General features: G+C 32.7%; 1 protein-coding gene across 1 annotated transcript in view; it reads right to left on the reverse strand.

Annotated features, from left to right (window-relative positions):
• LOC115885903 (kalirin) overlaps nt 1-12293 on the reverse strand; it is a 402576-nt gene that overhangs the window by 147522 nt on the left and 242761 nt on the right. Inside the window, exons 20-23 of the mRNA XM_030904931.1 lie at nt 5177-5624; nt 3980-4143; nt 2987-3228; nt 736-835 (exon numbers count right to left, since the gene is read on the reverse strand). Coding sequence (XP_030760791.1) covers nt 736-835; nt 2987-3228; nt 3980-4143; nt 5177-5624 — 954 coding nt within the window. The remainder of the gene's footprint in view (nt 1-735; nt 836-2986; nt 3229-3979; nt 4144-5176; nt 5625-12293) is intronic.

A 12293-nucleotide genomic window follows, 5' to 3' on the forward strand; every position in this document is an offset into this window, starting at 1 on the left:
ATTTTAGAATATTGGATCTTAATTTAAATTACTTTAAACGTTATATTATAAATGCTTTTCTCGTAGTCAAATTTGAATTCAAATTATCTACTATATTAAAGAACATATAAAGGCACAATAAAGTACTCACTAATACAATCAAACTAGGCAAATATGCATATTTTCCCTATACTCTTTCCCTCATTTAGAATTTCGTATTCAAAAAAATCATTATACCTTTAAAAATTATGTCCTAAATGTACTAAAATAAGATATCATTTATCAGTTATTAAAACGACGGTCTAAGTGTAGTAAATTAAGACTTTGTATACAAAACTGCTCAATATTTTCATATTCGGTTATTGTAAAAATTATAGAGCACGTTTTAAATTTTGAAAGTATTGATTTTCAAGCGACATCTAATGGCGGTTAAAGAAAACAACATTACGTGCGAATACAGGTGTCTACAACCACAATATCGATTACTGATAATGTAGAAAATATTTCAAAACATATGGTTTATTTTAAAAAAATCATCAGCTGACACGGATTTTTTTTTCAACAAGATCAAAGATATTTTAATAAAAATTTTAGATTTAACTAGACTACTTGTTAAAATATATTATTATTTATGATTTATTATATAATACTGAAATTATCTAACGATTTACTATAAATGTATTTTAGACTGATATTTCTTTATGTTTTTTTGAGATGATAAGAAAATACATGCAATAAAACTACTCTGGCACTTACCTTATCTGAGTCTGTTGTGTTTCCTGAGCCAAAGGATGTCAAGGAGTTCCTATCTAGATTCTCCACACTCTCATCTAAAGAGTTACACTCTTCCATATCCCTGGAAAGAAATAATATTTTATAATTTATATTGATACAAGTAAATCTTAAATTAAAATTTTTAAGTCGTTGAGAATTCGACTTTTATATTAAAAAACAAAATAGCATATTGTATTCTGTCTTTTAATATAAAACTATACCGGGTAAAAACAAATGCTTTTTATCTCGAATAAATTTGGAATTTACTCTTACTGGCGATAGTCACCAGCATCAGCCTCTAACCCATTTATTTGAGGAAAAACAATCTTCGGATTGAAGAAATTTGTTTTTCGGGTTTTTAGGCCGTCGTCGCACAGTGCTTCGTCCCATGGACAAAAATCAAAAAATAAGTTAAAATTTACTAATATCTGAATATATAATTTTATACTTATAGCAATGTTCAACCATCCTGTATATTATTTTTCATAAACAGCGTTTTTGTTAGCAAATATTTTCACTAAAAATAAATTTTGCGATCATTATCTCATTAGTGGAAAGAATAACATTCATAGTAGTTCTGTATATTATGGAGTTAAACGGGTGCGTACTCTAATTGAAAGCCACTATGGATATTGTTAAACAAGGTATGTACTTTAAATTTATTTCTAAACAAGTTCGTGATTGTTTAGTTTTTATTTATTTTTTAAGATGATTCTTAAATGGGTATAAAAATTTTACGTTTTCAAACTTCAAAAAGGCATTTAAAAAACATATCAAAACATATCGTATTTATTGAATATTTTTGTTGCCATATTCATACACTTTTAATTTTTGTATAGTTCACCTGCGTCTGCTTGCGACGAACTTTATTTTATAATACTTTTCAGATGGAGTAAAATTGATAAGCAATGCCGATCTGGCTAATACTTGGCTTGATCATAAGGACAAGAACTCAAAATTATATATTATAAAATCTCATACCCAAGAAAAGGAAAAAATTGTTAACATCTGAACCCCTCATACCGACAAAATGAACAGTAACAACGCGAAAAAGTAACATATTAGAAAATGATGTACAGAAATATGTTATATGTGAGGATACTTCATCTACCTCTGATTTGGATACTATAAATTTGGAAGATTCTGTCAGCAGTGATTCTCTTGAATCAGAGTAGTTACGATCTATGCATTTTGTTGTCCTAAAGTAAATTTATAGTATCTTAAGTTTTTTTTTTAATTAAATATAACATTAATGTTTCTTTTTCATTAAAGAAAAACATTTTTATCTTATATTAGGCTTATATTGTAGGAATCATGTTCTAATGTTATTTCAATTCTTTTTATCACAGGAATTTATTTAATACTTACAACGTTTTCATACTATAACTTATTATTTGCTTAGATGGAACACAGCTCCAACATTATTATTATTTATAAGATTTTTTTTCATAAACGTGGGACTAAGAACATCATCATTTAGTACAATGAGAGTACTCATCATTTGTGTCAAATAAACCTAGTTTGAATAAATTGCTTACAATAAAAGAGACGTTTTGGATTTTTGTCCTCTAGAGCCATATGTTCGAAGCACTGTGCGTCGGTGAGAAACGGTTCAAACGATGGCCGCTAAAGCCTAAACTACTACAAATCTTCGGATTGTCACGGATTGTCACGGAGTTTCAACACAACAGGACACTGTCTCCTCAACGAACACCCCAGTAGGCTGAAGCTGAGAAACAACGGCGAATGCAGATTCTGTGGAGAAAATGGGGAAACACCAGAACACTTTATCACTGAGGGCGTCGAGACAAACACTGTTCGTGCCATGAACTTCGGTACGGCTGATGTCGAGGATGGAGAGTTGGCCTCTGTGGAGCCGTCTCAGATACTGGCTTTTGCTAAAATCCTGAGTCTGTATGATGAGTTATAACTCGTTATAACTCAAGAGAGGGGAACACACAATAGATCTGTAAGGTCCGGTGATTAACTCCCCTCCTAAACATTCTACATTTTACTCCCAAGGCGTTAAACGCTATATACAGGAGCAAGTATTATCATTATATTAGTAAGACGTGGGAACCTCTGGGTTTCAATAAGATATTTCCTGTTGAAGCAACATCTCACTAATTAACTGGTCATAACTACAGTAATCATGAGCTGTGCACAAGAGAAATCTTAACTAAGATATATATCTTTACATTTTACGGTTTTATTTCAGTTTTTTTCAACATACCTGCTAGATCGTTGACTGTGAGTCTTCAATTTCGCGGGACTTTTAGGCAAGGTAAGGGGCAGAGCGGCACTGAAGTAGGTTTCCTGGATGACCTCGCGCAATTTCTTAACCCACAGTTGTTTAATTTCTAGACCGGACGCTCTCAGGACAATCCTGTAGTCGGAAATGGGTGCTCTTCCTGTCCAAACAGCGAACTTGCATTCGTCACCTTCCATGTGTTCTGTTACGCCCAGTTCTGAAGTCTAAACAAAACAATGCTGACTTATTCCATTAAATTTCTGATTATACTAAAAAATCTAGATTTGAAACTTGAAAATCCATGAAAATAATGAACATCACTATAACAAGAGAGGAAATAAAAAAACAATCGCCTCATACTGGCTGTAGCTTAATGTAACTGATAATACAAGTTTAAAACAAAATCCTTTCATCAAACTAACTACAATTAATTCTGCTAAACGTTATGCCGGGTCCAGACCGAGGCGACAAAAAGTAAACACGATTTTGAGACAAAAACAAGACAAACTTGCGACAAAAAATGGGGAATTCTGACAAGACAAACTTGAGACAAATTGTCCACACCGCAAGGACAAAAGTACAACAAAGTCAAAAGTTTAGTTGTTGCGAATGAGTTTTATTAACCATGTGTGATTTCACTGGTCTCCTACTGTTGGCAGCACACGCCATCCACACTGGGCCGACAACTTGACGCAAAATATACGAACAAAACATATAGACACTTTGATCTTTACCGACTCGAGACGGGACATTGAAAAGTCTCCGAAATTTGAAAAAAAACAAAAAGGAGACAAAAATGTTGCAGAAATGTATTGGATCTGTCACAACTTTGTCGTAAAACATGAATGTTTCTTATCACCGTTTTGTCTGCTTGGTCTGGACCAGGCATTAGGTTTAAATACTTTTTTGTGACCGCACGTCTATTTTATATTAAAATAACGAATTATCTATATCAAAATAACAAATAATACTTACCATTAGTTTGTTCTTGTAAATGTATTTGACTTTACCGGCCGAATCTTTGACTTCTTTTGTGAATAGAAGGTACATTTCAAATAAGAATATATGCCTGTCCCGACCTTTTCTTATAAGCTGTTTTGGGTCCCAAACTTGAAAGGCATCTTGAAGTACAACTTCCCCTGGAATACAAAGAATAGTTCGATAAATATTCAAGGTTGATGAATATAGAAAATAAATGTTAATAAATGGCCTCTGGGAAATGGCATTACTGGAAATTTCCTAATAATTTTTTAAGTAATGTCAATGTTTGGATAAAAATTGGTATTTGGGAGTTTTATGACATGAGAAATTTGATTTTGATGTCAATATGACTTCTGCTTGTAGAGGGCGCCACCTACATATTTTTGAACTGGTTTGAACAATAATAACTTTTCTTCCGTATCTGTACAAAACTACCAAGTAAAAAAAATATATATTTACTACGTTATTTACGTAAAAAAAGTCTCTTGGTAAAAATCGCTACGAGTAATGGTTCACGAGATATTTGGAATCAAAATTATCAATACCTGTAGCACTGATATATGTATGTCAATTAAACACGTTGACTAATGATAATGATTGTTTTGATAATATGATATGATTGAATAATATGATATGAATGATTGATTGAGATGAAATTATAAATAAGTTCCCAAATTTATCATTTCAGTCAAATAACTATCAACTCTCAACATGTTTATTTTTTGTCAATAATGACATGCATTGACTATTTCTATACTAAATATCTTGAGAATGGTTGCCCCTAGCGATTTTTACCAAGAGACATTTTTTACGTAAAAAATCACGGGAATGTATATTTTTCACCAATTTTATACAGGTACGGACGAAAAGTTATTAATTTCCAAAACAGTTAAAGCACATGTAAGTGGCGCCTCCTACAAGTAGGAGTCACATTGACATCAAAAGCAAGTTTCTCATGTCAAAAAACTACCAGACACTAATCTTCATCCGTACTTCATCAAACATACTGCCGAAGTTTGCGGAATACAGTTCGGACCACCCTGTATATTAAACGCTTCAGTGCATGTCAATACACTAGGTGCTAGATATGAGATGTTGGTGTTTAAAATAAAATGCTACAACATTTATAGTAAAGAAAAATTTAACCATAAAATAACCATAACTAGTAATATATTACAAACTATATCTTACCTAATTTATCACTTGAAATATCACAACCTTCCAGCAAAGACAAGTGCATAGCATCGTTAGCTTTCTTAGGAACGTTCAACATAACCTCCAAACCATCCTTTATCTCCCCCTGACCTTCGTTACAGCAACTCTGCAGGTCTTTCAACAGTAACTGATATTTCGTTATTCTTTGAACCGGTTTGATAAGGTATGCTGCTATAGGATGCTCCACTTTATGTTTCTTTTGCAGGTCTTCATAGTAAGTACCGCTATGTTGTACTAGTAAACTGTTACTTTCAGGTTTGTTCTTGCAGTAGTGAACGTACATGTCGAACTTAACAGCCCACGTGACGAAACAATGTCCGACGTCTTCTGGCATCGTTTCGTATTTTTCCAGTTCTCGGAGGAAGATGGAGTTGTGGAAATTGTAGATTTCCTCCATGTTGCCGAAAATTATATCTTCTTTACCCTGAAAAATAACACATTTTTAACATAAGTACTACAATGCTATCGAATTGTGTTTTGATAAGCTTAACTATGTTATATTTAATAGAATGATTAGTTATTTATTTGCAGCAATTGGCCAGGTAGAACGAATAACTCCGGTCCGGTTGTATAAACATAGCTTAATAATTTTAAGTGAATTTTGAAAAATCCTAAACGCGGCAATTCTATTTAGGTAATTTTTCTTTCAGGTCAATAGAAATACACAACAATAAGATTTGAAATATATGTCAGATTAAAAGATCTATCAAAGCTGGTCTCATGAGGAATAGACATGGAATAGATCCAATGGAAGTTGTAGCAGCCTAAAATAATTTATTATTTTTGTTCTATAATTCTTTAAATAGTATTAATAACTTTCCTAAACATGCATATTTTGAGCACAGTCTAGTGTGTATTTATTTTTTTTGTCATCAGAAGATAATCTCGTGCAGAACTTTAACGGCCGTATTCATAGTCGATCGCCAGTCGCCCGCTGGCGGGAGCTTTCCCGAAATTCTTCGTTCTTATTTCAGAGTCGAGCGCTCTCCGAGTAACGCGTGCGCACATCCGTCATATAGAGTAACCGCTCTCTCGCCGGCGGGCGGTTGGATAAGCATTTTTTTTCCGTTTCATAGTCGATCTCCAGGCGAAGAACACTTGCGCAGTTTAAACCCCATCCGGTGATTTTCGGCCGGCGACTGGAGCATGTCCTTGCCATCTCTGGGCGGCCCGCCAGTTTAGTCTGGTTTATTTCTCCAGTTGAAAGAAGCACCAAGCAAACTGAATTAATTATGGATATTTATAATATTGTGACGATTAACGAGAACGACGACATTCGTATTTTTGTGTGTGAGGCCATTATTCATTACATTTGAGGCATATGAATTCCGTCCGTCTATTTGACCATTTAAATGTTTTATCGTTTTGTTTTTGTTGTTTATAATTTTTTATTTTTCCTATTGTTTTTACGTTTATTACATTAATTCTCTTTGTAATTTATACAAACTGGAAAAAATATACCAAATTCACAAAACATCAGTCATCTGCACAAAACAAAAATAGAGCCAATTTGAAAATATAAATTACTTCTACTCTGGTCATATTTTCCCTTAAAATAATTTTAAAATCCTTAACACAGCACCAATAAGCCAAGGTTAAAGTCTATAAAAATTTATAAACGTAATAAAAACGAATCCATAAAACTTTCAAATAACCGAACAGACCTATGGAATTCCCCATTATGTAAATTATTAACTTAATGTCCTTTTTATTATGACTCAAAAATATACCTAGCCAAAAAAATATGTATATAAAAAATTGTAAATCTTTTTACTATAAGCACAGAAAATCTAGCTACGCAACAGAAAAATATTCGAAATGAAAGAGCAAAAATTGCACAAATAGAATACTAGATGGCGCGACAATATCATGATCAGAATATACTTAGAAATTTTGAACTTTCGGTTTTGGATCGACGGCTCGTCGACGGCCTTATAGCTCGGCTAAATATGCAAAGTTGCCAGATTCAAAAAGACTTGAATTGGCATCCCATTCTTTTTATTGTGTATAATGCAGTATGTGTTTCTTTCTATTCTTCTTTTCTTGTCAGAAACACTTATATTAATTATTCCTTTGGCTATTAAAATAGTTTTAAGTATATTATTACAAAACATATACATTTTTAATATACACTATACCTTATAATGTTAACTAAGAAAATACCTTTCAAAATAAAAACACTAAATCACCACAATACACCAAAAACTTTTACTTTTACACTGGACGCGCGTCTCGCTAACCATGTTAGCATCATCAGCAGATGATTATAAACTGTTCACAACTTCAGTTTATAATCATCTGCTGATGATGCTAACATGGTTAGCGTAACGCGCGTCCAGTGTAAAAGTAAAAGTTTTTGGTGTATTGTAGTGATTTAGTGTTTTTATTTTGCTGTGTAACACCAAAGGTTCCAACCCTCAACTGTAAAATACCTTTAATTACCTTTAAAATTAATAATATACAGGGCAATTGATAGTGATATTTATTAATGCTGGAACGTTAGTAATGAAATATAAGTTTAATAATAATGGAAATAATTTATTAAAATGCAGTACAAAAAATGTTAACTGACTAAAAAATACTATAATAACAAATTTCTTCCGTTTGCCACGTTATTTATATAGATCTAGGTAGATTTTAAAAAGTGACACAGGTACAATTAATAATATATTAGTTCGGCATAAAAGTTGCTGTCACGACATCGAACAATAAATTAAAATTCGTAAAATAAATTAAAATTATTAATTAAAGAAATCTTTATAAAGAAACGCAAGTATACCAAATTTGGGCCCAATCGAACTCCAGGAAATTATATCATAATAGTGTACTATATTATGGTACCACTTGATATGCTTTAAGGTACCATAATATTGCAATGTCACAGAAGATCCGTAATATACCAAATTTAAGAACAATCGAACGCCATGAAATGGTATCGTAATATGGTACTATATTAAGGTACCACTTTATATACATCATAGTTCAATCATATTACAATGTAACCGAAGATACGTAGTATACCAAGTTTAAGCCCAATCGAACGCCATGTACGTAATATAGCACTATATTATGGTACCAGTTGATATGCTTCATGGTACCATAATAATGCAATGTCATCAAAAATACGCAAGTATATATCAAATATGAGCTCAATCGAACGCCAGGAAATGGTATTGAAATATGGTACTATATTTAAGTACCACTTTATATGCATCATAGTACCATCATATTACAATGTAACCGAAGACTACGTATAACAAGTTTAAGTCCAATAGAACGCCAGGAAATGGTATCGTAATATGGTACTATATTATGGTACCTCTTATTATGCTCCATGGTACCATAATATTACAATATCACCGAAGATACGTAGTATCCCAAATTTAAGCCCAATCGAACGCCATGTACATAATATGGTACTATATTATGGTACCAGATGATATGCATCATAGTACCATCATATTACAATGTCACCGAAAATACGTAGTATACCAAGTTTAAGCCCTATTGTCGACATGTACCTAATATTGCTATGTCATCAAATATGGTACTATAGAAGGTACCACTTTATATGCTCCATGGTACCATGATATTACAATGTCACTGAAGATATAGTATACCAAGTTTAAGCCCAATCGAACGCCATGTATCGTAATATAGTACTATATTATGGTATCACTTGATATGCTTCTGAAAAAAACGGCGTCCAGTTGGCTGGAAAAGGACGGTCGATGACATTTCCCATATAAATTTACATATAAAATGACAGTGATATTCATTTCATAGCTATCGTTAACGCCGTTTTTTCCCGATTATACAATATGAACTTGGTATGAACACAATCGAACGTCAGGAAGTGGTATCTTAATAGTAGAACAATACTTATTATATTGTCGCCGAATTACAATGAAAATTCAGGATTCAATTATACAATCAAACGTCAGGAAGTGGTTGTAATTTAGCTCATAAGATTTAATTCCAACTAACATGGCAAACTGAAAAAAACAGCTCTGATCTATTTTAATATGTTTAAATGATGTAGCAAATTTGAAGGTAGGCTTTATCAGGAAGTATTCGATATGAATTACACAATGGCAACACTGCACAAAATTCTTTTAAATTTTGTTTGTAGAAAACTGTTTTCTTTTAAATTTATTGCCCTCTATTATGTAGTAGCGAAACTACGACATCAAAATATCTGATTTGGAGACAGACTTTTAAAGCCTGTCTCCTTTTGCTACCTACAATTTTATACATGTAACGAGGCTTCTGTTACGTAGCTAGATATTCTGTGCTATAAGTGAAGGATTACGAAGATATTATTCATTACTTTAAAACGAATTATCACAAAATAATGGACACATCAATAAAATATTTAAATTACCCAATATCAATAAAATATTTAAATTATTAATATTTAAATATTTAGAGAATATTAAAGTTCGTATAACCGATTTTGTGTAGAAAAAGGAAGAAAACATGTTCCCTGTTGTTAAAACCCTCCACCCGAAGTGAAATTTTGTTGGCGACGTGCCGTCATTTTCGCCAGCCAGCGGTGCGCTGGCGGCCGACTATGAAAGAGCTTTTTTTCTCTCCCGATATCGAAGCGCCCGCCGGAGAAATCTTCGGCGAGCGCTTCTTTTCGGCGGGCGGCTGGCGCTCGACTATGAATACGGCCGTAAAGATTTACTCGCATTTTTCGACACTTCTATTTCAACCACGATGAGAAGTTCCAGGATGGTTTATTTTCCGAAGTATTCTCTTGTGTGGTGATAGTTTATACTAGAAGGTTTTTGAGGCTTTTACATGTGTGCCATTTTTTAATACCAATTACCAAGAAGACTAGTCAGCATATATCTAGAAAGAGTTTTACATCGTATGTGGCAGAAAATAGCCCTGCGTGTAATTTATAGATTTTCTTCTTTTACCTTCTTTCTCATAATTAGAGAAAAAATCATTTATTATAGATTGTAACCCGCTCACCATCTTAAGAAGGAAGAATTGACATTTTAGGAACAGCTAAGATTTTGGGAATGAGAAGATTTTGAGAACAGCAGTAGTTTTTGTAAGCAGCGGTATTTTGGGAGACGTTTTTTGAGAAGTTTTTTTGAAGAACAGAAGCAGAAGTTTTTGTGTACTTTTTTGTTTGTTTTTCTTGAATGGCTTCGTGAAGGTACCAAATAGAGCATTCCTAAGTTTTCTGACGGTTTGGAGCAGTTACATCATGGATATGGACCCAAGTACGATAGGGAAATCAACCCTAATTGACTACAGCTTCATGGGCGCCGGAAGAATGAAATTGGGGGGGGCAAGGTAAAAATGAATAAAAAATTGACATTTTTGGTAATTATTGGGAAAACTGGAAATCGTCCGATTTTCACCAAAATTGGTATACACCCTATTTTGAAGTCGTAGATTACGAATCTGAACGAATTCTTTATTCTATTACGAATCTCTTTTTTCTTGGCGGTCTCTTACCGTTTTTCAGAAAAACGGAAAATAATTTCAATATCGAATTTTTCTTAATTTCTCATATTTTTAAGGTTTTCTAGCACATATTTTGTTAGGTATTCAATAATCAATAATGTTTTTGCTATTTTCTGTTACTTTTTTAACCAATTCTATGCATAATAGAGGAAAATTTGCTAAAATAAATTTGTAAACAATCTGAAAATGTTAGGTTATAGCTTTGTTCGGGTTCTTGTTATTACCGTTATCTGAACCGTCCAAGAACTCTGCAGCGCATGCGCAAATGAAATAATGTCTTCATATTTCCTTCTGCGCATACGCATCACAGTTCTAGGACGGTTCAGAATCGGTAATAAGAGAAACCCAAAGTAAGTTTATGTATTTCTGGCATTTAAAGCAACGTTGCCAATGCTAAACCTAAATTTAGCGTGTTTTTTTCGCTCATTCTGGAATTACGAAAGGCGGTCGCCAGAAGAACGGCTCCTTCCCATAACTGCTATTTTACCAACGAGATCTGACTATTTATACCCACGAAGTTGTGAAACAGTTTTGATTGCATTGGTTACAACTTCCATGCAGAGGGTGTTAATCTTTTGTTGTTATATTATTAGATTAAAAAAAGATTAACCCCCTCCGCAAAGAAGTTAAAACCAATGCAATCAAAACTCTTCCGCGTAATTTTGTGGATATAGGTGTATATTTAATTATTGTCGATCTCATAATAGGTAATTTATTTAAAATCCCTAATCACCCGAAAAAATAGAAGATATGGCAACGTTGTAAATTTTCAAATTTCTAGGTTAGGTCTAGAATATATTTGTCTCTCTTATTACATAGGAGAGAGAAGAAGGATATATCAAATGTCAAACTTCCATCTGGTCTCAATTTTCTTTGCAATTTTGTTAAGAGAAGTGTTTTTCAGTAAAATGTTGACACTTTTCTATCCCCAATCAAGTGTGGCTTTTAGATAAACTATATTATAATGAAAATATAGTGAAATTATTACTTTATAGGGCCGAAATAAAGAAAAATTCAATGTTGAAATAATTTTCCGTTTTTCTGAAAAACGGTAAGAGACCGCCAAGAAAAAAATAGATTCTAATCTACGACCTCAAAATAGTGTGTATACCAATTTTGGTGAAAATCGGACAATTTCCAGTTTTCCCAATAATTACCACATTTTTTATTATTTTACAGGTAACACCTAACAATTTCATAATAATTATTATTTTTTTTACAGATGGATGTAAGAAGATAGCTTTTATTTTTATTGTTTCAGTGATCCAGGGGGGGGGGGCAAATGCCCCCTCTTGCCCCCCCTGTCCGGCGCCCATGTACAGCTTCAGAGCAAACGCTAAGTACTCATTTATGAATTGTTTTAGAATATTTTTTGCTCTTTCTTCTTAACTTTTTACCTTTTTACTGAAACCTTTTAATGAAACACAATGATTACGTTTGGTAATTTATAGTTGATAATATGTAATTTAAGTTTAAATAGTAAAATAAAACCAATTTATTGTATAATTTGTTAAATCACATTTCTTTTTCTTATTCATTTTTAAACTGGGGATTCAACATATTTAATTATTAATAAATATATATAGTTTTTATTAAATTTTGGTGT

Source organism: Sitophilus oryzae, unplaced genomic scaffold (genome assembly GCF_002938485.1).
Source record: "Sitophilus oryzae breed Bouriz unplaced genomic scaffold, Soryzae_2.0 scaffold_465_pilon_pilon, whole genome shotgun sequence".
In the NCBI taxonomy this organism is placed as follows: Eukaryota; Metazoa; Arthropoda; class Insecta; order Coleoptera; family Curculionidae; genus Sitophilus; species Sitophilus oryzae.